At 35.8% G+C, this 27,267-nt stretch overlaps 2 protein-coding genes across 2 annotated transcripts in view; one reads left to right on the top strand and one right to left on the bottom strand.

The window, feature by feature from the left end:
* pes1 (pescadillo ribosomal biogenesis factor 1) overlaps positions 1 to 12,395 on the bottom strand; it is a 14,352-nt gene extending 1,957 nt beyond the window's left edge. The window contains exons 1-12 of the mRNA XM_015398378.1: positions 12,232 to 12,395; positions 12,001 to 12,080; positions 11,125 to 11,278; positions 10,825 to 10,934; positions 6,771 to 6,942; positions 6,596 to 6,685; positions 5,328 to 5,444; positions 5,176 to 5,253; positions 4,406 to 4,495; positions 2,825 to 2,955; positions 2,570 to 2,695; positions 2,198 to 2,382 (exon numbers count right to left, since the gene is read on the bottom strand). Coding sequence (XP_015253864.1) covers positions 2,198 to 2,382; positions 2,570 to 2,695; positions 2,825 to 2,955; positions 4,406 to 4,495; positions 5,176 to 5,253; positions 5,328 to 5,444; positions 6,596 to 6,685; positions 6,771 to 6,942; positions 10,825 to 10,934; positions 11,125 to 11,278; positions 12,001 to 12,080; positions 12,232 to 12,255 — 1,357 coding nt within the window. The 5' untranslated portion in view covers positions 12,256 to 12,395. The remainder of the gene's footprint in view (positions 1 to 2,197; positions 2,383 to 2,569; positions 2,696 to 2,824; positions 2,956 to 4,405; positions 4,496 to 5,175; positions 5,254 to 5,327; positions 5,445 to 6,595; positions 6,686 to 6,770; positions 6,943 to 10,824; positions 10,935 to 11,124; positions 11,279 to 12,000; positions 12,081 to 12,231) is intronic.
* A 3,049-nt stretch (positions 12,396 to 15,444) lies between these two features.
* p2rx2 (purinergic receptor P2X, ligand gated ion channel, 2) lies at positions 15,445 to 25,093 on the top strand. The gene is made up of 12 exons (XM_015398388.1): positions 15,445 to 15,706; positions 16,150 to 16,285; positions 16,370 to 16,441; positions 16,536 to 16,611; positions 16,695 to 16,791; positions 18,363 to 18,443; positions 18,531 to 18,681; positions 21,150 to 21,280; positions 21,371 to 21,461; positions 21,535 to 21,600; positions 23,319 to 23,408; positions 23,699 to 25,093. The coding sequence occupies exons 1-12, from the start codon at positions 15,540 to 15,542 to the stop codon at positions 23,795 to 23,797; spliced, it is 1,257 nt and encodes a 418-aa protein (XP_015253874.1). The 5' UTR covers positions 15,445 to 15,539; the 3' UTR covers positions 23,798 to 25,093.
* Positions 25,094 to 27,267: the final 2,174 nt, after the last annotated feature.

Here is a 27,267-nt window from a genome sequence, read left to right as displayed (position 1 = left end):
TATATATATATATATATATATATATATATATATATATATATGGGGCATTTTTACTGGGCTTTTTGTCCCAAATGAAGCTGTGTCTCATCTTTGTATCTAAAAGTAAACGGAAAACTGAAATTTCTAGTCTTGTCTCCTATAGTTCATAATGAAGATAGCCAGAGTGACAGGAGTATTTTCCGGCTGTATATATAGAAACCTTGAAAGTATGAGACAAAACTAAGCTATAAAAAGCAAAGTAGAAAAAAGGGTTGACCTAATGCATCATCTTGGAGATCTACTGGGACTACATGGGCTAAAAAAAAAAACTATGAGATAGAGGTGAAAGACCATTTTGACATTTAAAAATGAAATCTTAAAAACAGTTCCTAAAGAAACAGGCGGCCACTGGAGGGAATAATGTCTTTAGGTCACTGTTTCGCCTCTAGCAGACAGCCAGCTGAATATGGAGGAATCTCCAATAGTCAGTCTAGAAATAATAAAAATATGAATAATCCTCTCAAGAACATTTAGCTTTGAATTCATCTACATGTTTTAGATGATGAAATCCTGACTGAACAACTGCCCTGACCCATTTCCTCAATTTAAATTTAGAGTCAAGGATCACCTAAAGATTCTCAACAGGCATACAGAACAGCAAGACCAGTCCTGCGCATCAGCAGTGCTGATGCATCCCGTGAGTGGGTCACTTCCACTGGATAAAACCTTTTTTTTTTTTTTAAACAAAGAAAGCTGAGCTCCAGTCATTATCCTACATCCAAACCTTTGAGCAGCCTCTCCACTAACTCGGATCTGCTGGATTTAGAAGAAAAGTAAGCCTGAATATCATCTGCATGATGCACTGTAATCCCAGAGATTACCCAAGGAGAATAAAAGGGGACCCAATATGGAGCCTTGAGGTACCCCATGTATAAGTAAAGCTATAAAGGACGTCTTTCTGTCCCAAATGGACAAAGACTTATGGTAAGTAGGATTTAACTGGCTTTGACTTAATAGGGAAAAAATGTGCAATCTGGCTTTTAATTTGCAAAACTCAAGCATTGTTTTTATAGCAAAATGTTCTTCCAAAGCCTGATAACCTCCCATTCTAAATAAATGCGCTCTCATAGCTTTGAATTAGGAGCTCATAAATTCAAATTTGTAGGTCAACACAAGAGGGCGCCATATTGAGATGTTTTTACTTTTACCAAGTTGGACACAATTCATGAAGGAGCAGGGCTTCAAAATGTCTGAGAGTTTAATTTCATTCAATATAAAAGTTAATTTTTGCTTTATGTTAGAAACATCTGTCTTGTCAAGCATCTACTGTCTTCCAGACAGCAGTATTTCCCAAGATATTTCTTCATGCATTTAATCATGAAGGTTGAACCCTAAGAAGTGCAGTTTCAGTTCTGTGGCAAGACTCAAAAATTGACTAAAACGTCTCATATGCATCTTGCACCCACAGGACTTTGTGTAGATAAATAAAAACCACCTTCCTTAAAAACTTTAAAAAGCACAATCCGGATATTGGCCACATTTTTATACCAGTGAGTTCATTGAGCCATGGCACAATGAACCCACTGGTATGATAACTGAAGGTAAACTTTGATACCTCAATGTTATGATAGCATCTCATACGGCCTGGGTCCAGTCTGCATGACAAACTGGTCTTTAGCTAGACAGCTGGCTGGGACAGGTTTTTTTTTTTTTTTTTTCCATTTCTGCCTTAACATCCAAGTGGTGTAAAGGACACTGACAATCTTTCATTATTCAGAGCTCAGTCCTCCCATTACTCTGGTTCAAGGCTCAGCTGCATCTTTTCAGGTGACTAAAGTTCAATAAATGATGTAGTTTTAATGCTGTGTTTTAACAACCCGCAGTAGTTATTCCTGCTGCACATCTCTGGATAAATTTGAAAAGTGACTCCGGATATTAAAGCTGGATTGGCTGATAGAGAAAGGCAAACACAGATTAATTCATCAGGCGCGGTAAAGATGACCAAGACTCATGGCTCTGGTTCCTTTTAGCTGAAATAAATTCATATCAGTGCTTCAGAGATCACAATATTTATCCGGAAAGGGGGGGGGAAATTAATCTGCTGATAAAATACAGCAGATTTGCAATTAAAAACTACTGAAGGTAAACACGTCTAAACATGTAGTAATCACTGTCATTTAACAATACACTTATTTTTAAAAATGTGACTGATCTGTACCAGTTTTCTCTCCTCGCTGTATGGCCATTATCTTGAGCTTCTCTGGAGGAACATAGTCGCCTTCCTTCTCCTCCACAAACGGAGACAGATGAGGTGGAAGAGTGACTCCAAGGAAATAGTCCTCCACAGGAAGGAGTATTTTAGCATTGACACAGTCATACACCCACTGGGGCTGGATGTAGTACCTAAAGCAACAACACAGGGGATACAGAAATAGCTGTAAGGAACAGATCTAGGAAGAGCAGAATGTAAACAAAAAGAAAATGCAGATGAGGCTAATGTGAAGAATGACACCACAAACTGTTTTATTCTGCCTCTGATATTTAAATGTAGGAAAAAAAGCTTAGAAGCCATGAAGAAAGTTTCCTTTACCTGTTCATGTACTGTTTGTCCACATTAGGTCTGTCAACAATCTGATGAGTGATGGTCTCATCTGTGACATCAAATGTGCTTCCGATGCAAACAGATTTGTCCCAGGACACCTCGCCACCAAAACACCTGGAAGCATGAAAAAACAAAAATGGGTTAAAAAATCAGACATTTTTTCCCCACATCTTTTTAAGTATGGGAAACACAAATTTAACAAAGCAGGTTGGTGGCTTTTAAATCCTGCAACCGTAAAAGCACCTGATAACAAAAGCCAGCGACTCTCTGGGAACTTCTCTGTTGATGAAGAATTTGAGACCCTCAAAGATCTTTTTCTGGGCTTCCAGCAGCTTCTCTTCCTTTTCTTTGGCTTCCATCGTCTCCATGTCCTCCTAAGGTCAAAAGAAAAACAGTGTTCAGAGTTAAAAGGGATTATTTACAAACCTGAAAAGGACATACAGAGCTAAGTTTATAATACTGCCATGCAAATTGCAGATAATGTTGCCCACTCCCTTACATGGGAACAAAATGTAAACCACTAAAGTGTATCTATTAAATTTACATAAAAAAGTATGATAAAGTCTATATAAGTACATGGGTCTCAGTGTGTAATAGAGAACTGATATCTTTTCTTTTAAATACTCCAGACCAACACACAAACAGTGTAACACAAAAGACCTTCAATATATCAAAACAGTTGAATCCCAGGTCTGTTACTTAATATCCTGGGTAAAAGACAGTAGCCTGACGTAGTCCTACTCAATTCTAGTCAGAATATGAGTCTGATACTGCTCCATAGAGCTGTGATTATGGGGCGTGTTTCGAACGAACCAGGAAAAAAATGCCTCTGCACTCAATTGGATAGATCTACAACCAATAAGAGCAACGGAGTGCGTGACGTATGTTAAGCGAGGCATAGTTGTTGTCCACAAAAATCAAAGCGTGCAGTTTCACGCCTAGAATAAGAAGATGAGACTTGATCGCGTTTCTCTGTTCCTCTTTTAAAATTAATTTGCTGTCGATATCTTCTAGAACAGACCTAATAGCAGAATCTACTCACCCAAACTCTCCAGCGGCAGCCATTATTGTTGTCACCCAAGCGCGCTTTGGTCACGTGGTTGATTACGTTACTCTTGATCATCTGTCCATCATCGTATAAAGCCCGCCCTGACAATTTGATTGGATCGCCTGACAGTGGGCAATAATACTCGCGCTACTATGGAGCAGAGCCAGACCGAACTTCCCCGAACTCCGAGGGACTACGTTCGGACTGGCACCCAGGCTAAAAAGACAGTCCACTCAAAGAAAAGAACTTATAAAACTTATCAATTAAAAATAAAACTACATATATGTTTGGCTTCAATGTCAGAAAAGTTAAAAGCCCAATAATATTGCAAAGCCCTTTTTTTTTTGCATCCACTTCTGTCACTTTAAAGATGGCGCTACTTGAAAAAGGCACAGCAGAGACTCCATAAGTAATTAAGCCTGGGCTGCTAAACTACACGCAACATTTAACATTTCCAAAAAAGGTTTAGCTAATTCATGGAAAGTCCCAGTGGTGAAGTGCAGTCCACTGGTTATTTCAATTCAGTTGGGCAAAACAAGCTTCTCAGGTGAGAACAGCCTGTTCATAGCAACCTATGAAAAGGCTGCAAATCCCCAGTTAGGCAGTGTTTCTACTAGAGGTGTCAATCCTCCACTGAAGAAATGTCACCTTTTACCCTTTATCCCCTGAGATTAATTAATTCATCTTGGCTTACAAGTGTCTTAATGTTTCCCTTAAATCATTTTTGTTGAGGACAGGTCACATAAACAAAATGTCATTTGGCTTGCTCTTCTTACCCCTTCAACAGGAAACTGATCAACTTTAGCCTCCTCCTCCTCCTCTGAGGAAACAACACGTGCAAGGCTGGAACTGAGAGCTGAAAGTTTCTGCAGAAAGAAAATTTTGAAATGTTTAATTCTTTCATAATACACTAAAATTAAAGAAACTTCTGTAAAAGTAACAAGACAGGAACTGGTGCTTCAAAATCTGAAATAATGAAAAAACCTTCAATTATGAAACTGTACTATTCAAGAACCATTTTATGTCCTCTTACCAAATGATGTGCTCAATAAATGTGCTGAGAAAAAGTTTGCTACCAAAAACTGCAGAAAGTTGAGTTAAGGTGCGAGTAAATCAATAATAAACTTGGCAATACAATGACATGAATATGTTTTTCTGTTGAAAGAAGCTGAAATACTTAGAAAAAAATTACATGTTAAGATAAGACTACAAGAAAAAAAAAACTATAGCAAATCTGACTAATCAATACTCTATAGAATCTAAGGTTATCAATAACAAGAAAATATTCTGATACTTTCATCCGTTTACTACAACAAACATGTAAACAGAATGTATGCTAATGTCTTGCAAGCTAGAAAACATCAATTTGAGACCACATTAAAGGAGAACAGTGACTAAGGATGGGAGATCAGGTGAAGAAGGCTACACTTTTAGGTCTTAAGGAAGAGGTGATCCAAAGCTGACAGGTAGAGAAGCCAAATCTAGAGGCGCATCAAGAAAAACAGGCAATATTGATGGTCCTTTTTAGAGTGTAAGATGGTCTCACCTCAAGGTAACTCTCTGAATTCATGGCGTAGTCATCCTCATTCTCTTCCTTGAGATCCAGTTCTGCTTTACTATCCAGCTGAAAGCAAAGAGATAATGTTTGCTGAGCAAAAGCTCACTAGAAGCCGGACACAAAGGAGCAGATCTTCATACCTTTGGAGGGTAGACCAAGTTTAGAGACTGGTAGAGTCTGAAGTTGACAAAGCCCAGGAGAGTTGTGTACAACTCTGTGAAGGTTGCCATGACTCTGTAGTCCACATCTGTTGGGTGCTGAAAGAAAAAAATAATAATAATAAATCACTCGTATACATTTCTGCTGTATCTATAGATATACAGCTGGGTACAACAGGAACAAGGGCTTTGAAATAAAATACTAACGTAAAGATTTTGTTATTCCGTTTCTGACCAAAACACGTTCCTTACTCCACTTTGACAAGCTGGAAACTTTAAAAATAAATTCAGTTTTTATTAGGATTTCTCTTTTTTTTCTAAAATGACTACATAAACATACTAGTACAGAAAGTCCCGTCTCATTCTGATTATATCGGCACGCACGTCCATGCTAACCAGCAAGAACCTGCTATTGGTCCCTTCACCACAATAGACTTCTTTTAAACTGGCATAATGGGTGTTGATTTCCTCCACAGAAATATTTTCTCTTACAGTAGATTGAAAAGTCATTTTCCTCAAGTCCTCACACAGGGCTTTGGGTTTCCCCACGGCGCTCAGATTATTAGACAGGAGTGAACCAAACTAAACGGGCAAACCTTTAAATGACAGGCGTGTCATTTTAACCATAAAAAAAAAGTGCCTATAACCATTCCACACCTAATTTTAATCCATGTTTAAAAAAGCCCAAAATCAGCAAACAAGGTCTATACCTTTTTCCAATTTTTTATTAGAATTGCACATATTTTGCAATTTAGTGCTCTCCAAACAATGCCTAAATGAGAAACATGGTTTAAGGAAATCTAAAACGATTGTAATAAATAGTTCCTATGACTGGTTAATAAAAACCTAGGAGCAAATCAAACAAACCGAAACACAAATCTATTCAACTAAATTTCATTAAGTTAAAAACATAAAAATTGTTTAACTGAGAACAATAGCTTAGCGCCAAACCTTAATTCTAAGCACCAGGTCTACCAAACTATTGTAAGGCTGAGTTTGCACATTTGTAAGCTTATTAGCTTTATTCGGTCTATATAAACATGAAAAACCAAACAGGAGAAGCTAATAATATAATTGCATATAATGCAGCAGGTGAACAGCTTGAGGCCATGACAAAACTAATTGCAGTGTTCTAGTATAAAAGCACCACAAATTAATGACTCAGAACCTCACAAAGGTTTACCAAATCTTCATTTTAATCCCACAACAATAGTGCAACTGCTTATTATCATTACCCCTGCTGCACTTACATCATGGGAGAACTGATATGGCACCAGCCATGTAATGAGCTGTCCCATAACCTCAGCCTGGTAATAAATTCCCTTGATAGAGAGGAAAACCTGAGGGATAAAAACAAAATGTTTAGAATAGTTATATAATCGCAACCTCTCATTTGACCTTATTTGTCGTCAAGAGACTACAAACCTTTCTGAGCGCACGGGATGCTATCACATAGTTCATCCACTCCACAGTGAGGCGCCTGCACAGCTGGATTGTCTGCACATGACATTTTCCTGTTCTGGCGAATGTAGAGAACAAGAAACACATGCAGAGGGCGTCGTCGATGTCACGGAGAGCATCAATGAAGGTGGGATACCTGCAAAAGAAACCATCCAGTGAATACCAGAATGACATCCTTTCACTTGTATTATGTCTTACAATTGTAAAGACACCTGTTAAGATGTGAATGTGCAACACATGTCTGGTTCATTCATTGTTTCTGCTTCAAAACAAGAAGGTATAACAGTGCTGCTTTTCTGTTTTTAAAACTTTAACACAAAAAATGTAATATTAAAATAACTTAAAACCACTGCATTATATTTTTGTTTTATCTATCCAACACAAATTAAATTGTCGTTGTAGGAATTTATAGTGATAGCGGTTTTGTTCCAAAAATTGATTAGTGCAAAGGCAATAACATTTTTTAGGGTTTAGAAGACTAAACAAGTTATGAGTTTAAAAATTTTTTTTTAAATCTAGGGTAATAAAATGTTTAAATTGGTGTACTTTTCCATTTCAGCTTCTACAGTTGTCACTTTTTTCATGCTTCAACTGGAAAACTGCTGATATTCCAGACACTCTGATGCTGCACCCAAACCTTAATTTTCATTCATTACAGAACCTTTAAGAGTGGGAAACCCTCTAAAATCAGCAAAGCTTTGCATTGTTATGGAGCTGCACATTACTCTGTTATGACTGTTTTTCTCAGGGCTGTACATTGAGAATAATATATAAAGAAGCAACATGCTATATATTTTACAAGACTCCATGTATGCTTTTACTTTGAAGTCTGGATACCTCATTGTATCCTAATTAAGAAACATGAAATGTTCACCATGATTGAAAGTATAATGCACCACCTTCGGACAATTGAAATGGTACCCTAAAAAATATGAAGCATGCCTTTAATTCAACTTTATTTAAATAAGGAAAAATTAAGTGTTTTTTTGATTAGTTTTTTTTTTTTTTTATTGAATTAAAGAAAAAACAAATTAAATGAGCAGTGCTTCATTATATTCTTGTATGTTTCGTTTTGAAACAGAAAATGCAAAAAACAAACCAAACACAGATTTTGTTCAAACTGTTGCACTAACATTTTTCTGACATGCCCAAAAGGAAATTTTGACTTATGGCCAAATTGTTCCAAAACCGCACAGGACTTTGTTGTCACAAGTCCTCCATACCTTCAACCAGAGAAATCCTTAATATCCCCCCTAACCTCTCTAAAATTTGTTTTGGCCTAAGGATTCAAATTGTAAGGTCAGTAAATTCTCCTAGATCACTTCAGCTGTTTAAGATTTCCATTCTTGAGTCAATAATTTCTTAGGACACGGCACTTTAAATTACTGTTCGACTGTCACTTTAAGGATTTCAATGATCCATGGTTTAAAGCTGCCCCTTAGTGGATTAAAGGGTGAAAAGAAAAAGAGAAAAGCTCCTATAAGCAAAAAGGCTCTATGAACTGTACAACTCTGCCCTCTGCTGACAATTTATACAACTCATCCCGCATTTGCAAAATTATAATTCTGTATCAACCTATGTTCTACAAATTAAACCTATACATGAAGTCTATCTATATATATATATATATAAGGACCGTTGTCATTTCAAGACAGAAGAGTGAAAATACGTTTTGCATGTTTATAAAAAAAAAAAGTGTTTCTGTGTCTATTAATGCATTATCAACCATCTCTGTATGCCAACCCCTGGAGTATATGGTATGCACAATCAATGGCTTAATAAATACCTTTCTGTCCTACTGTAATTCTCCAATAATGTGTTGAGTTTCTTTACCAACTCAAATGTGGTTTATAGAAGAGATGTTATCTGAAGCCAAAGGATGATTCCAACAAATATTAAAGTTATAGTGGCGGATGTCCTTTTTTTTCCCGGGTGGATCATCAAAATAAGTGATCCTCCCAAGTGTCAAACATTCTGGTGATACGTTTACATTAGGCCGTCTACATTTTCACCTAACCATATGCCGAGAAATACCTTCCTTATCGCATTCTGATGAGAAAACGGATTGAAATATGAACAAAGGGAACTTTTAAACATATTCTTAATGATTTCATATCTTTTATACATGGATTCTTTAAGATTTAGAGTTTTGGTGGACAGTTAAATTAAATGAATACGATTTTTACTTGTATGGAGAGAAGTTTTAGCCGACGTGCTACAGTCAGTGTCCGATGAATATATACTTTGTTCAGTGGATGGCATTTACGCTTTCGCTATAAACACCATTCTGTATGATGTCTGACAATTTCTCATCAATAAGCGAGAGTTTAGGACAGAGGTCACAGATTAGCGGACCAGGGTCTGGATCCGAACCCACCCGTTGGCTAATATGGACCCAACCTGATTTAAAACATTTATGAATTACTGCATGTTGTCCGACGACACTGTATAATTTCCCTTGCACCCCTTCTCCTGTTAACATGGTAAAGCCCTCTGGAGTGTCTGGGAGCAGGCTACATGTGATACAAATTAGGCAATGGGCTGCATCAGTCTGGGTCACTGCTCTGAACCACTTTTAGACACAGCAGGCAAACCTGTGGCAAGTCAGGCCATGGGAAAGATGGAGAAGACTATGAAAAGAAGAAAGCAGAGAATGTGTGGACTGCTGATAGAATCGTGGTGAACTGGTGAAAGAAAAGTGAAATGGTGTCCTGAAAGAGGATCCTGCACATTTTGAGTACGTTTGGCTTAAGCTGCTGTGAAGCAGAATTTCCCACGATGACCATAATCAAAAATAATTATCGATCCAGTCTTAAAATGAGCACCTTGATATGTGCTTTGTCGCCATTCAAAAACAATTTTAAAAGCCTTACAGGGCAGAGTAAAGCCCATTTCTCACATTAAGCCATAAAAAAGAAAATAACAAACCGTCTGTTCAGGTGTTTTGTAAAATATGTGAATCAGGAAATTTTCCATATACCACACCAAATGCTTGTTTTTCTCTACTTCAAAAAATACTTCAGATTTTAAAATGGGAACATGTTCTATTTTTTCCATATTTTATTTAAAAATTCAATGTCTAACATGGATGCATAAAAACCTAAACTTATTTCACTGTTAAATGCTGTTTTAAAGTAACAGATTATACTTAAAAATGTCTCCGGACCTTCACTGGTTGATGATTATCTTTATTCGGACCCCGCTGATTTTTAATTGGTTACCCCTGGTTTGGGGTGATGAGCGCTCCTGTGACGGGAGGCAATTCTGGTCATTCTTGGCATTTATCTGTCCACCAAAACTCTGAATTTTAGGAGATCCATGCATAAGAAATATGAAAACATTATGTTTGAAAGTTCCCTTTTTATTCATTTTTCAATATGTTTTCTCATAAGTGTGCGAGAGGGGAGGTCATTCTCGACAGGCAGGTATTCTTCGGCATAACAGCGGTGGCGAGTCTGATGAGGTGTAAAAATGAAAAATCTTCTATTGGAAAGTAAGCTTGTATGAGCGATGCAAACAGCAACTTTTAAACAGATCCTGCAGTAGGAGAAATGGGCTGGTTCATGCTCTCGCACAGATTTATTAGGCATTCCCACTCAGGAACGGATAAAGGGTTGTGCATGTGAATTTATTTTTTTTAAAGTGGAGAGGGGGGTCTTTACAAACAATTTTTTAAAATCCTTTAACCGAATTAAGATCTTTTGTTTATTTACTTTAAAAAGGTAACCTAGTCCTTTCCAGCATTTCTTTATTAAAACCTGTACCACATTTATGATCCAAAATATTTTTTATAACAACACTTATCCAAAATCCTATCAGCGTAACACTGCCTTTAGTGTTTTTTATAAGCTACCAAATGTTTTTATCACTTATACTGAAAGAGCTATAATTTGTTTTACCCATTTCTCTACCATTTTAAATTGTACTTTTCTTAAGACTAATTGAATCCAATGTAAAAACAAAGCACATCTATGCAGTTTCAACCCCTGTGGTGAGTAAAGAAAATTAACTTTCCCACCTTTCCTTCACGATGTGGTCCAATTTATATGTCGGCTTGTTCTCCTTCAGTCTTTCAACAGCAGACCACTCTGTTTTTCCATAAGCCCTCTTTAGTTTGCGTACAAAGATCTGTTGAAAATTAAACAAAACCAGAGAGTTAGCTGTTTTGTGTAGAGGGGTTATTCACATCAAAGGTGAATCATTTTCTTGTTCCAAAATTTATTTTCCTGTTATTCAATACAACAGTTATTGATATGAAGTTAATGTCAAGAAATCAAAGTATATTATGACAATATTATTATGGGTTTATCTAAAATACCTTATACTCTCTGAACTTGGATACAATGGGCTCATGTAGTAGAAAGCGGATGTCTTTGAGAAGGTAGAAGGTCCTTGGGGCAGTGGAGCCTTTGTTGACCTTCTTCTTGTGTTTTGGTTCATGTGGATAGATTCCTTTGAGGATGCACAGCCGCCTAAAGGGGAAGATAATCCACAGAGTCTTGTTAACAGGACATGCAGACCTAGGATCTAAAACAGAAAAACCGAAAAATTAAATGGTCTTATAACAAAAGTAATTTCCCTCTGGGATTATTAAAGTATTTCTGATTCTGATAACACCATTGTAACATTTAATAGAAATATAAATGGACCTAAAACCGTAGCCCTTTAACAGGTTTATAAACCACAAAGAAATTATCACTAAATCGTTGTTCGACTTTAAGTCATATGTTTGCATTTATTTGATGTAAGTTTACTGTGTGAACCAGACTGACTCCATTCTGGGGCCCCTCCTATTCTACATGCTCCCCTTAGCTCAGATCATTTTTTTCATTTAAATTTATTTTTCATCTAAAGTGGTCTTTTTTCAGCATTGCACTCCGTTTCATTGGGAATGAATAAAAAAATAACTAGACTTATGACAACTTTATTATCATATTGTTCACACAGAGTGTATACAAAACGAAATTTCGTTTATACAACTTTTAGACACTGACTGAGCAGCAGCTTAGCAGTGAAAAGGAACATTTCCATTTATAAATTGAACTAAACTAAGAAGCTCCTAAAAGCCAAAGCTCTAAAAAAGATTACATTTATACTTCGATGTTCATATACGTTCCCTTCAATAAAAAAATAAAAGGATTAGGTCACTGTAAAACCCACATGGCAGACTTTTTTGAATAAAATGATCATCTACCTGAAGTCAGGGAGGCTTAGCATCAGCTTCTTTCGTGCTCTGTTCCTGGTGATGTAGTTCGTGGCAGAGCCCCTCTCAAACTGTAAAACAGTAAAATAAAGTGAATTTCTTTCGTTGTGAGGCCTAACACAAACTTTGTAACTTGAGTCTAAGACTGTGGCCATGCAAACAAACTAGCCCTAGTAGCTTGATGGCTGCCGTTTATTTTTGAGTAAAAAAAGGATATCATACCTTTTTCTTCTGAAGACCACCCATTTTTGGATGGACTGTAACTCAAAAGCACCGTAAGAAAATGTATGTCACGAAATAATAACAAGCTAACAGATGAAGACAACGCTACTGCCTATGCACGTGTTGTCTGACATGCGCAAGAGCGTTACAGAGACAAGGACCCAGGGGTTGACCGTAGACCGCCTGTACACAATATTACGATAGAGCGTAAATCATTTTGTGCTATCTAATGAAAAATAATACGGGCACTTAAAAAATCGGTTTAGAACTACCCGTGCAAAAAAAAGAAGAGAAAAAAATAATTATATTATTACAATGCAGATTTTATACAAAAATATTCTTACTTATACAGACTGATTTTGAATTTTTAAAGTTGAACTCCAAAAACAACAAAACAAAAGTAGCAACCATACATTTTTTAAATAAAAAAATGTGATCTACATTAAGATGCTTTTATGGACTTTGGCTAAAGTGTCAAACACCATTCTGTTGCATACACTAGAACACACACTAAAAGCTTACAGACCTGAGAAAAACATCCATAACCTGAGACTGAATCAGAAAAACTCTGGGAAGATGAAATCTCCATGGAGGAATGCTCCAGCAGTAATGAAAGGGAGGAGGGAGCGCAGAAAAGCCAATCGAAGGTGGCAAAAGAATGGAGTCCAATGAAGTCTATGAGGAGAAACTTCAAAGAGATAATTTACAAAAAATTTATAAAAGATGCAAGAGAATCTCTCTTCTCTGAGATCATATTAAATATAGGAAGAGCAGTATGTACATCAGTGGCAACTCCATTAACAATGCTGTCTCCATTCGAATAAACTGTTAAAATGTCCCAATTTTGTCCAATAAGCTGAAAAAGTTTAGAAGACATTGTTTAGCAGCTAAGCTCCTCTTCCCGCTGTCTTATGTTTAACCCACAGGTTTTATTAGAAGGGTTTGCCTATGTTAGAGTCTGATTTGATTAAAATCATAAACACATCCCTCAAGTTGGGTGCTTCCCCCCGAGCTTTAAAAATAGCCATTATTAGACCATTGTTGAAAAAGAAAAGCTTGGACAAACTGGTCCTGCAGAAATACAGACCCATTTCAAACCTCCTATTCATAATTAAGACTATTTTGAAAGTTGTTAACAACGACAAGCTTCTTGGATGTCTTCCATGCCAACCACAGAACAGAGACTGCCCTGATTAAGGTGATCCGTTTAAATTCAGACTATGGAAGAACCAGTGTTGGTATTATTAGTTCTCAGTGCAGCGTTTGTTACTGTTGATCATTCTACTTTATTACAGCGCCTGGAAACCTTGGTTGGCCTTTCTGGTTCCACACTGGACTGGTTTAAATCCTACCCGAAGGACAGGGACTTCTATGTGGGAACTTTAAATCAGAAACCAGAAAAATCACATATGGGGTTCCTCAAGACTCCATTCTGGGGCCCCTCCTATTCTACATGCTCCCCTTAGCTCAGATCATAGCAGACAAGATCAGTTACCATATCTATGCAGACACACAGCTTCACATCACAATGTTAACATGTGACTATGAACCCATCAGAGTGTTGGCTAGATGCTTAGAAAAAACTAAATATCTGGATGTACTCTAATTTTCTGCAACTATATAAAGACAAAACTGAGGTAATAATCTTTGGAGCAAAAAAGGGGAGAGGTCTAGAGTTAGCTCACAGCTTCAGCTACTACAGCTAGAAACCACTGATCGTGGCTAAAATCTTGGTGTCATGATGGACTCAGACCTGAACCTTCAGAGGCACATAAAGGCGGTTACTAAGTCAGCATTTTATCACCCGAAGAACATTTACAGCATTAAAGGATTAATGTTGAATGAAAAACTCATTCATGCATTCATTTTAAGTAGAATCCTTTTTTCTTTTTGCCTAAAAACTCCATCAGCTTGCTGCCCGTGTTCTCACAAGAAAGTAGAGCACATCAGCCCAGTTCTGAAGTCCTTGCACTGGCTCCATGTAGCTCAGAGAATAGACTTTAAAATCACACTGCTAGTATTTAAATGGCTGAATGGATCAGCACCTCAATATATAACAGATTTGTTGTCACTCAGGTCTTCTAGTTCCAGTCTATTCTGTACACCCAGAACTAAAACCAAACATGGAGAAGCAGCATTTAGTTCCTATGCTCCACTTATCTGGAACAAACTCCCAGAAGACTGGAAAACTGCTGAAAGCCTGAGTTATTTGAAGTCAAGGTTAAAAAAACAATTTGTTTAGAGCTGCCTTTGACTGTTAAAGTTAAACTGTTTACTGCGGTATTAATATAAGGTTATGGTCCAACTGTTTTATTTGCTTTACTCATGCTTTTTTAAAATCTTTATTAACTTTTATTTCTCCAATGTGAGATTAATAAACTTAAATTATATATTATTCTGCCTTTATTCTTCTTATGTTTTATCCTCTAATTCATATAAAGCACTTTGAATTGTACATGTACTGAATTGTGCTTTATGAATAAACTTGCATTGCCTAAAAAAAGAATATTTCTTTTATCTATACATGATATTCTAAGATGTTTGCAAATGGCATGACAGAGGTGGGGCTCATTGCTGATGGAGATGAAATAGAGAACAGACTCTCACTGAATGGTGTTAATTGTACAACTTCAGACTGAATTCCAGCAGAACTAAATAGATGTTGCTGGACAACAGGAAACAGAGAGTTAACCCAACCTCTCTACATATTAAATGAGAAAGTGTGTTGAGAGTCTCCTGTTTGAGGCTCCTCATTTCTTGGGACTTCAAACAGCTTTGGGGGTTAAAAGAATTTGAAAGACTAATGGTGCAAGGTGAAATGCTATATACAAATTACTGGCAATCACTATTTTTACACTCACACCTTTCTATATGCTGCATGTTCTGTATCATTTTTAGATGTAGTTTAAAGTCCTGGTTAGGTCTAATATTAAAAAAGGTTATGAATAATCTGTTTTGAATAATCTATTTGTTTGATAAGAAAGTTGTACGGTTTTTAATAAGGTTTTTAATTTAAATGAAAAAGGATTAATTAATGTTGTTTTGATTATAATTTTTTTATCTTAGATTTAATATAGAATAATAAGAGCTTAAACAGAGATAATAAATAAGTACTACAAAGGATTGTGATGTCTAACATCATAAAATCCAGCCCCACCCCCTTTCTCCTCCTGACTCGCTGATGCCTCACATGCTGGAGTAAACTGTAAGCAGATAAAGATCAGTGTCAGACAGGGATAAGGAAAAATAATGTAGAGAGTCAGTGAAAAAAATCATTTAAAAAAACAGTTTTAAGCTCATCTCTGAAAATGAGTAAAGGATTACATACAGCTGCCATGGCGGTCCGTGACTTCATAAAGGATTATTTTAACGGTTTCTGGGACTATGAGACCCCTAAGATGATGGTGATTAAAAACAAACCCCTTGGAGTTATTTACAGAGCTGTACAGTTTCTAGTGATCACCTATTTCATCTGGTAAGTTCTCAATATTTCCGTATATTTTCCTGATAAGGAGCAACATATCAAAACACAAGGGATTAGCTGGTTTATTTTAATTAAATGTCTTAATTTGACAGTAAAATCCATTAAGATATCAACAGCTTTCAAATTATTGCCCAATGTTTGTTTTTTTTGTAAGAAGAAAATTCGTTTTTAGTTATGTAAAAAAAAAAAAAAAAAAAAACAGTGTCCAGAAAACATCTAAACATCTTTTTTTTAAAAATGTAATCTTTAATTTAAATATTCATATCCTTCTAGAGCAAAGGTTAATTCTTAGTAGCCTCGGTTTTCAGGGCGTCATCCCGTTTTCTTGGCTTCAGCTCAAATGACTAAACAGATCGTGAGAAACATGACACCTTTTATGAAATTGGACATAAAAAAAATATGTATTGTCTCTGTCTGTTCTGTTTTCCTTGAAGGTATGTTTTTATCAGTCAAAAAGCATATCAGGAAAGTGAAACCCATCCAGAGAGCTCTGTTTACACTACTATGAGGGGCAAAGCAGTGCATGGGGACGACGTCCTGGACAACGTGGAGTACGCTCATCCCCCTGAGGTGTGTCTCAGGATTTTGTCAAAAATGAGAATCAGTTTCTTGATAAGATGACTGCATTAAATACTTTTTCACCTTCCTTCATAGGGAGTTGATGTAATCAGTACAATACTAAGAAGGGAATTCACTTATGATCAGAAGCAAGGCACCTGCCCTGAGGTGAGAGGTCAATTCCTATAAAACAGACCCTAAAAAAACATGTAGGAAATTATTGCAGCTGCACTTGATCCTGATTTTGCTTTTTTCTCTTTAGCACTTTAGTGTTGATAATGCCAACTGCACAACAGATGCTGACTGTTTGCCAGGCTTACCAAACTTTGACAGCCATGGTAAAGGAATGGTTTCTCATATTATCCATCATCAGTTTAGATGTATCACTTTTGCTCAGTTATGCATTGTAATTTAAACACAGGCATACGGACTGGAAGATGTGTTCAGTACCACAACTACACTTTCAAAACCTGTGAAATCATGGCTTGGTGTCCTATTGAGGAGTATGCTGTAGTGCGGTAAGGGACTGGCATGTTTAATTACAAAGTTCATTGTGTTTTTGGTTGTATTCTGTCAATATAAGCACATGATGGAAAATTGAAGAAAATGCTTAATGGTTTTCAGGTTTTTCTATACATATAAATGTATCAAGTACTGATTCAAATGCAAACTAATTTTCTCTGTTATCTCAGATTTATTTCATTTACTTTAGTTATCCAACCCTCGAGAGGCATTTGAAAAATGTAGTGATTTTATTGCACCCTTATTTTTTATGTAGAACTATACTTGAGTATGATTTCTTGCTACTCACCTCAAGTTACCTCAATGAATGACGATCATAAGTGCATCTGTCTGTAAGCAAGTTTCAGTTCTCTAATATTATTATCTGTCTGCTGAGCCTATTCTGCCATTTGGAGGTCAGGTTAGGATAAACTAGAAACTGTTACAGCAAGTAACTTGCGATATTCTAATATGTATACATCACCAACCCTAAGTATTCGATTCAAATCCATCTTTCTCTACTTGACCTAAGATATTTTCAAGTACTGCTATTTTTCGTGGTGTGCAGCTTGTGGCTGCTCAACCCTAACTTGCTATCTCTTAAACATACAGTATCTAAGTGTAATTTACACTTGTAATAAATAAGAGGTTTGTTAGTTAGAGAACATTAGTGAACAAATGTCATCATGATGACTAATGGTCTCTGCAAAGATGGCAGGGATGAGGTAGTGGATATTTTTTAAAGCAGATTTATGGTAAGAAAGCAACATAGCCAACACCACACATCCTAACACTCTGAACTTCCTGTCCCTTCCTAAAACATGGCAGTGGCAGCATCAGGCTATGGGGATGATTCTCTTTAACAGGGAGGATAGAGCTAAACACAGGGCAAGAAAACCTGGCTTAAGACTGAGGCGTTGAAAGAATATCCCCATCCTAAACCCTTATGCTATTCGGGGACAATAATTAAAAAAACACGTATCTTCTGTTTTATGCACTAATTCTTGTTGGTGTGATATAAATCCTGCTTTGGCTGTTTTAACAAAATGGGATTACAAGTCTAAGACCTTTTCGGTGGCTCAATACCACATCTCATGTGATAAAGCAACATTTACATTTGTTAACCAGCAGGATGGAGAAGGATTTAATAAACATATTTTACCCCAGATACCTTTGATACAGCAAATAATAATGTTAAACAGACTAGATAAATGAAACACCTAAAGTAGTTTGGTTACAACTAACTTCCTAAGAATTTTAACTTACATGTTTTCTAGTTTGTGTAATATGAATATTTGTCTCGATATTGGTAAAGACTCATAACCTGACAACAGCCAGATGCATGTCTCGCTCCGCCCAGCTCCACTCACGTGAGCGGAGCTAGGCGGAGTGAGACATGCATCTGGCTGTTGTCAGGTTAAAAGACTCATGCTTAATTTTGAAAATGAAAATGAGACATGATTGCGGTCCTTTCTTATATGAAGCAACATACATATATATATCTATATATATATATCTATATATATATATATATCTATATATATATAGATATATATATATATATATAAATTATTTTTTTTTTCAACAGAGAACCACCTTTAGTGGAGGCTATTAATTTCACAGTTTTCATCAGGAACTCCATCCACTTTCCCAAATTTAAAGTGTTGAGGTAAGTATCTTCAAACATAACACTAAACCTAATGCTATGATTGGTTGTGTTACTGATATAAATCGTGAAAACAATCTTTTCTCACAGGGTCAATGTACAAAGTCCTCCAGGGATGAAAACAAAAAAGTACCTCAAGAGGTGTCATTATCATAAGGAGAAGGCACCTTACTGCCCAATCTTTCGCTTGGGTTACATTGCAAATGAAGCGAGGGAGAATTTCACTGAGCTCTGCAGTACTGTGAGTATGAGACACTGGAACAATAGATAGGGGCTGGACTTATTATGATTCACTTGAATTATTATTACCGTATTATCACTACATTTATCTAAAGCATATTTAATCATGAAAATTGTTATATAAGCTCATTTGCAATATTGGAAAAGACAAATATTTGACACATTAGATCCTGCAATGTGGATGAAGAACTCAACACAGTTTATTCAGACACTGGCAGATTAGAGAACAACATTTTTAATATCAAATATTTTTTATTGGGTTTTAAAATGTTTTTCAAAACAGAAAATGCAAACTAAAGCAGGCCTACAAAGGAATTTATTTTCAGACATTTTTGACAAACAACAATAAGCAACAATAGATGAATCAACCAAACTAAAGGAATCAACAAAAAATAAACAGATAAATATCCACAAAGAAAAAGCAGATGAAATCCAAGAGATTCACATCACATCAAGCATTAAAAAGCATATATAATTTACTTTTGGTAGTGGTTTCTGGAATGAAAGACTGAAACAAAAATAAAGACATTTGAGAGGGATTAGAAGCTTATTGCTTCTGCCAAAACACCCTTCTTCAAAATGTTTTCTTATAATTTATGTTACAAGGACATATAATATAATTTTAATGTATACTTGTGTGCCTGAAAATAAAATACTAATATCAAAAGGCATCCAAGTAGTATATTTTTGCTGAGATATTGTAAAATTCCTGAAAATTAGTTATTATACTAACATAGTTATAGTCAACTAGTCAAGGTTGGTTTACAGTTTAGGATATTTAGTTGCTGCAGTCCCAGCTATATTAATAAAGAAATGGCTGCCAGATCCTGTACTCATTCAGCTGGGGACACAAAAGACAGAGCTTCAGGCGAAAGTCTGGCTATTGTGCTTAATGACTTATGTAGCCTGGACATTACGTTTAATTGTAGTAGGCCATGCCAACTGTGAATAGATGAGGATTAGATTTTCAAATAGCTTTTTGCTCGGTATGATCAGTAAAATGTTCACCCAATACCATGGAATCCTCAAGTGGCTGAGTGAAGGAAATGGTTAATACCAAGCCTTTCTCAGATAAATCTAGGTCTAAACATTTATCAAGCCATGATTTTGGGAGCATGCTAAGCTGAAGAATAGTCCGATAACATTATGTAATAGGAAGTCTTTCAACAAATCATTTTTGGGATGTCAGAGTCAGTGTTAAGTTGTTCAAAGGTTAAGAATTTATTGTTTTGGAAAAAAGTCTTTAATGCATCTTACTCCCCTTCTATGCTACACTGAAAAAACAACTCATAAGATTTACTTATTATCTATGCCTCTATTTAAATGAAAAATAGAATGTGTAAATATAGCATTAATAGTAAAAGTGCATTATGTTGTACTGCATTAGAATTTGTTTAAAGAAAAATAAGGTTGGTATGACTTGTAAACAACAAATACACTGTATTTCATATACACCACATCCAACACAGATCTGGTAATATAGTCACTACTCAAATATGTGATAAAAATCTTACAAACTACACACTGAAACAGTGCAATTTCAACATTTAAACCAGTCGTCCAGACTAGTGGACTTTTAAGAATGCAATTACAACATTAATGAAACAAAATCAAGACAATTGAAAATTAACAGCTTAAACTATCTAACCATTCTCAATGAAGAATAAAATCTCTACTAGATATTTGAATAAAGGTATCTGTTATGTTTTTGCCAAATAACATATACCTTATTTGGCAAAAAATAAAAAGGATTGCCGGTAATGAAATGCAACCTTCCACTAAGAATAACTGTTATCCACTGCTAATTCTTGGAATCTGATGCCACATTTTCCTACCCTACTGTAAGACAACAAGGTCATGAATTCATTTAGGAAAGCAAATTCAAATTCGTTTCGGGGACAGTTTAAATCCATCCAACTACAGGCAGTACTGTTGCACCCTGCCAAAATGACTGTTGTCGGGACTACCTCTTGCTCTGTGTGATCCTGTACTGTTTGGAGTTGGAGCAAAATCAGTCCTGCTGTGAGCTACAGTGCACATGTGCCCTGCGTGCGTTTCAAAAAGCTACATTTTTAGAGTAAAGTTTATTTAGTACTTTTAGGTTTATGTACATACTGCTATTAAACATTTAAATATTATTAAAAAAATCTAAGTAAGTAATCTTTTAATAACCAAAGAAGTGACTGGAAGTATTGTAGAAAAGACTGACATCTGTAAAATGACCATTACGGTACATAACTCAGACTCCGATTGAGGGTTAGTTTACTTACAATAGGATCTGTTGCTAGTTGAATTTTACCCTTTCTCTTTATTTTTGCTAGATTTTCTATTATTTGTGTTTGTTTCTTTGTCAAAATCACCAAAAGGAGAGAACATCAAACAAAGTGAACTTGGAGTTCTTTGGTTGTACATTAACTGAGCCAAATAATTGACATCAATGCAGCCTTTTTTCATTCTCTTTGCTGTCAGGGAGGAGTGATTGGCGTTTTCATCAACTGGGATTGTAACCTAGATCTGGATCCCTCACACTGTAAACCTACTTACACATTCCGCCGTCTTGACCTCCGAAAGGATCTGGCTGACTCTGGTTACTATTACAGGTCTGCTAAAATTCAGCACCAACCAACCAGGTCCATTGGCATAGTTTGAACTTTGTCAAAAGCTGGTTTTCTTTATGTTTTCTTGTGCAGGTTTGCCAAATATTATGATAAGAACGGTGTGGAATCTCGGACCCTCATTAAGGCTTTTGGCATCCGCCTTGACATCATAGTTCATGGGCAGGTATACAAGACACTTCTTCAAAAATGTACCGTTTCACCTCAAGTTTATTGATCCTTTTGTAATTTCTGCCCAGGCTGGAAAATTTAGTGTCGTTCCAACCATCATCAGCACAGTTACAGCTCTCACCTCTGTTGGGATTGTAAGTACTTTCAAAAAATTAAAAGATTTATTGAAACATATTTGTAGCAAATACTTACATTAAATATATTTGTTAAAATGGACAGAAATTCATCACCTCTGCTGGTTTTCAATAAAACTGGATAATTTTGGGTCTTCTCAATTCTTGTTAGGTACATTTCAGACCAATAACTTATTTTTATATTCTGATAGATCCATCCCTTTTTTTTTCTTTTTGTTTTTTTTTTTTTGTTTTATTGAGTGAATTCATGCCAACCCAGTTAACTTTTATCTTAAGATGAAATGAAAAAGAGATAGTTGTTAAGCAGGAGTTAAATAGATGATTAGAAAAGTAGAAAAGTGTTTATATTCAGAACATTAGGCACTTACTGACGCAAATAGCTAAAACCCCCAAATGATTTAGATGGATGATTATTCCCTGTGTCTCCACAGATGAATGAAAGTGATCTAAAATGTATTGAGGTTGAAGTAAACAGGACATATTTACTTAGTTAAAGGGAAATCTAACATGTCTGATTGAAATGCAGAGCCAAGAGAATGGAGCAAAATTGGGGCCATAAAATTTGCTCAAAAACATTGTTAACAAATGAAAGAAAAAGTGATTCCAAACTGAGGGGTAATTTTAAATAGAAAAAATAAAAAATAAAAAAACTGAAATAAAAGATTTGAGGCTACTTTCATGATGCAAGTTTTTTTTCTTCTTCAGATTTTCATATATTTTGTAATTTTAGTTTCATATTTCTCCTCCCTCCCCATGGAGGCGAAGCTTAGGACCCTGAACAAATTATATCCAGGTGTTGATGAAATAGAAATATCTTAAAATCACGGAAGAATGCATCAGTCATTATTTCATAACCCATGTCATGCTCCCACTCTGAGGGGAAAGCAGTTTAAAACTCAGAAAAAAACTGAAAGAAAAGGAGCCTTGAAAAGTAGTTTTAAGCATTTTAAAAAAAAAAGTTTTAAGTCGTTTTTTATTTCAAAAATATGTGTTATTTCAATTATTTTGTTCAGTTTAAAAATCTGTACTCAGCTTAAAAAAAACAATGTTTTTAAACAATGTAGCAACATAAGAGTTTTGTTCAGGTTTAAAATCCTAAAAAGCTCTACCTAGAAGGTCCAGGGTTTTACCATAGGTCATTGCCAATGCATCAATAATATGACATGACTCGGGTTGAAAAAGTGGAAATAAAAACGGGGTAAGGAATGACACCAGGTGTTTAAGGCTCTGAAAATGTTGAAGTTTGAAATTCAACAAAAATGTCTTTACAATCTTGTTAAATCAAAAATATTTTTTTTATCAATCTACCAAAAAAAAAATCATAAATGCATTACAAAAATAAAAATATTCTGTGGATTGTTCTAATGAGGCATTCTGGTTAGAATTCTGCCTCTACAAGCTATTTACATGTTTTCATTTTTTTATTTTATTTATTTCTTTTTTTAACAGTGTCCTGTCTGGCGATGTGGCATTAAGAATAATTGTCTTGATGCCAAAATGAGCCCAACAGATTTTACTTTCACAAGTGGAGCAGTACGGCTATTGCCATACTGTTCCACTTGATTTATGCATATAAATAGCTTTATTATAATTATGCAGGGAGTTTTAACGATTATATGGACACTATAATGTAGATAGAACAGGAAAGGGAAAACAGAAGAAAAAAAAGGGAGAAAAGATGAAAGAATATATGTTTTCATTTTGTTGTTTCCCTGCAGTGCAGTATTATCTGTGACTGGATCATGCTTACATTTATTGACAAGGATGAGGTCTACAGTGAGAGGAAGTTTGATGAAATAAGCAAAGAGGTGAGCAATATTTATATCTACTGAACTGTTTCAAGTTTTTACAAAATAAGCTGCAAATAATTTGTAACATTTTAAAAAGTTTATTCTTAATACTTAGTGTGAATACATTTATTTTGTAAGAAATGTTTCTTTATTTACCTTCAATATACCAAGTTAAAAATCTGCAAAAACCTTAATGACAAACCTGTAACACGGTTCATTCAAACTTTAAAATTCGAACAAATTTCTTTCCTGTATAAATAAAAGGTGTCAGTAGAACCTGATTTTACCTTTACTGGTGTTTTTCACAGGTGGTCAAGGAACCCACGGACACCATCTTCACCGAGTTCAGCTTCATCAGCAGCTATGGCTCCAACCACTCAGACCTATCAGACGGCGTCCCGCTCTGAGGTGTCCCAGTGGCTTAGACTGCCTTCCTTCACCCTGATGATGGCAATAGCAGCATCCCGGTTTAATTTCTTAAGTGTCTGCAGCAGCTCAGTGATGGAGCCATAAAGCACTTCAGCAAAAGTATTTACACACTTCGAAAACTTTTCACATTTGTCACATTACAACCACAAACTTGCTTATTTCATAAATAGAACAGCTCAGACTTACTTGAAGTATATGAATATTACATTTCCTTTAAGACATCAGATTTTAAGCCTTGTCACAGATTCTGAATTGACTTTAGTTCTGGATTTATGCGGAGCCATTCCAGGAAGAAAAAAAAGGTTGTTAATAGTAACACTTCTGCAGTGAGGATTGTGTGGTCAGGGTGAGGTGTTGTGTTAGTTTCCCACCAAACGGCATATTTTGCATCTTATCCAGAACCTTTTGAACTCCTCTGACCAGAGCATGTTTTTGCATTTATTTTTGCTGTATCTACTACTGTACATGGCTTGTGGTAACCTGCGGTGTCCTGAATACTTTGTTAGATTGAACAGTCCTTCTTTACAATCTACAATGGAATTCTATTACACACAACTGGATTATATCTGCTTATTCTGTAAATTCTTTAGGGAATCGGATGTTTGGATTTCATTTAGGGGTACTATAAGTTATGGGGGCCAGAATTACACATACTTAACCAGTGGATCCCAAGCTTTACTTGTTGGAGCCCCCTTTAGTTCACAAGAAAGTTGCAATGAAATAGCTAAAAATTTCTTTAAAATCTATTAAAGCGTAATTATTTCACTTCTGTTTATTTTAATTTGTATGAAAGTTTAACATTGCTTTTTTGTTTGTTTAATGCATCATTTTCCTTTCACTTCACAGTTTAAATCCTTTTTAAACACCATCTAAATCCCTGATAATTACATTAGACTTTCTGGTTGTAATGTGACAAACTGTTAAAATGTTTAGAGGTGTATCAAAACTTTTGTATGGTCCTGCATTTGAGTGGGACGAACTAAGAGAGGAGGACCACCTCCTGATAGTCTGACTGATATATCACCACTGTGGTTCTCAATTAAACTGCTTCAACAGGTTTTCTTCACAGATCATCTTAATCCTTGTTGGACTTTGGTCTGTTCACCACCAGAATGAAACCTGCTTTCGCTAACCTTTAGAAAACAAGTATACTTGCATATAGTTTCCTCAGATAAAAAGAACATATTCAGAGTAGAAGAATGGGGTAGAAACAATTCATAAACCATTAAAACTCTTCTCATGTATCTCAAACATCAGTTTCATTAATTAATAAAGCACAATCCTTTTCAAAGATTTAAGCATACATGGCAAGCACTTCTGTTATTTACCATCTGATTTCTTTGTAGATGAAAATCCCTTATGTTGAAATAATCAAAACATGCTTATTTAGGTGGTTTCAGCCTTTTAACCTGAATAACAAACAGTTTTAACAGAGTTGAAGAATATGCAGGATAACTGGAGGATACAAAAGGAAGCTGTGAGGAGCCGCACAAGACAGCCGAGACCGGTAATCTAATTATGTCTACATTTCCCACAAAACGATTTCTCTAACTAGGTTGTGGAAACTGAATCCCTCTTAACTTCTTGAGAAGAAGAACAAATGTCAGTGGTGAAACATGACTCGAGAACCAAGGGCCTCTCAATCAATATATGCTGTGTGGGAGGTAACAATCGTAGTCGCATGTTGGTTTAGAGACTTTATAATGTGAATAACAACACTTACAAAGTTCATTTTAAGCCGAACTGAATGAAATTCACATATGTTGGAGCTAAAACTGAAAATCCATCATTACAGTTTATTTGAGCTCCCTCGTGCCAATGAAGGTGTCAGGATGAACCTCTGAGGAACCAATCTAATTTTGGCTCTGCTCATTGACTTGAATGTGATTATAGGAATGGGAGGCAGCCATCAGCAGGCAAAGTGACTCAGCTGTTAAATCTAAGTGTGTGGTTTAAAACCACCATGATCCACACTGATCGCAACATGTCTCTTTAGTGAATGATTGAGATTTAGATTTTCTAATCTTATTTACTGACAGAATTTGTTAATTCCCCCCAAATTGTTCCAATTTAATATGATCTTTTTATGTAGATACATGTTGTTTAACAGCTAGATCTCTTATTGTGCTCCTCTGATTTTAATGCCTGATTCAAGGTAAAGCATAATCCAGTTCAATTCTATTAAAGTCAGTGTATTTATATATAATGCCAATTTACAACACATGTTATCTGAAGGCACATTACAGTCAGATTGCAAACTTTTCTACCTGATGACAACCAGCTGATTGCATCCAGTCATTGAGTTGGTCACACTCCTCCTGGGTGAGAATGTGGCGGCGGTAATTATCCGCTTGCATTTTGTCATTGACCAAAAATGAATGCAGCAACAGTGAAGTAGACTTCCTAAAAAATGGAAATGTTTGAAGGTATAGTAGAGGATTTTGATTTTTTTTTTTTTTAAACCTGCCCTCTCCACTTAAAAAAGAAAAGTGCGAATGCACAACCCTGTACCTGCTCCCAAGAGCATTCGCCTATTAAATGGCTGTGAGAGTGTGCACGAGCCCATTCCTCCTTGTGCATGCTCTGTATAAAAGTTGCTGTCTGCATCGCTCATACAGGCTTACTTTCTAAAAGAAGATTTGCCATTTTTTCCTCTATGTCAGACTCACCACTGGTAAGTGAAAATGGGGACGAGCACATAGGACAGCCTTATGTAAACATGTCACCAGAATGATTGACAATTAGGAGGACCAATTATTTTGATGATCCACCCGGAAAAAGAACATCCTCCACTTTAAACTTTAAAAGAAAGGAAGTTTTTTATTTTTGGTATCACCCTGAATCCTTGGGGTAAAGCTATATGGAGAATGGGTATTTAATATTCCAGATTGATTAAATCAGAAGCATACCACACATAAAACAGTAAGGTTTGTGTATTATCATTTTCTTTTTACACAACTTTCTCCACATATGTGGCAACTGAAAAAAGAAATGCCAATAAATGTACATCTTTAAACAGCTAAACTCTCTATAAGATCCCTGATCTTTTCTTTTTTTTTTCTTTGCTGGAAGTCATTCAGAAACCCAAAGCTAGCAAAGTACCTTTTTGGGGGCCAAATCTTCATTTTCTGCTTCATCAAACCATAAATTATAATCCAATAAGTTTCCATCTGGGCTCTGAAGATAAATACCTTAAAACATTTAGATAACCAGTTTAAAGAGAATAACCTTGAATGAAATAGTTTAAAACTATTACAGTACAGAGAAAATATACATTGTGGATAAGTTTAAACTGTGATAACTAGGTTATAATTAGTGTTATAACCTAGTTATCACTAGTGTTATCAAGATACTGATACCAGTATTGGGCAGGGCCCCAATACTGCTCTAAAATGGTGGTATCAGTATCAGCGAGTACCAACAAATAGGGCACGGATACCATTTTGTG

This window comes from Cyprinodon variegatus, unplaced genomic scaffold, assembly GCF_000732505.1.
Source record: "Cyprinodon variegatus isolate N-32 unplaced genomic scaffold, C_variegatus-1.0 Scaffold932, whole genome shotgun sequence".
Taxonomy (NCBI): Eukaryota; Metazoa; Chordata; class Actinopteri; order Cyprinodontiformes; family Cyprinodontidae; genus Cyprinodon; species Cyprinodon variegatus.
This window is presented reverse-complemented; position numbering and strand designations above follow the sequence as displayed.

Excerpts from the sequence above, each read along its gene's own strand:
- p2rx2 (XM_015398388.1), top strand. The coding sequence starts at position 15,540 with ATGAGTAAAGGATTACATACAGCTGCCATGGCGGTCCGTGACTTCATA. Across the intron at positions 18,682-21,149 it reads TCACTGAGCTCTGCAGTACT|GGAGGAGTGATTGGCGTTTT; the intron begins GTGAGTATGAGA and ends CTTTGCTGTCAG. Across the intron at positions 23,409-23,698 it reads TTGATGAAATAAGCAAAGAG|GTGGTCAAGGAACCCACGGA; the intron begins GTGAGCAATATT and ends TGTTTTTCACAG.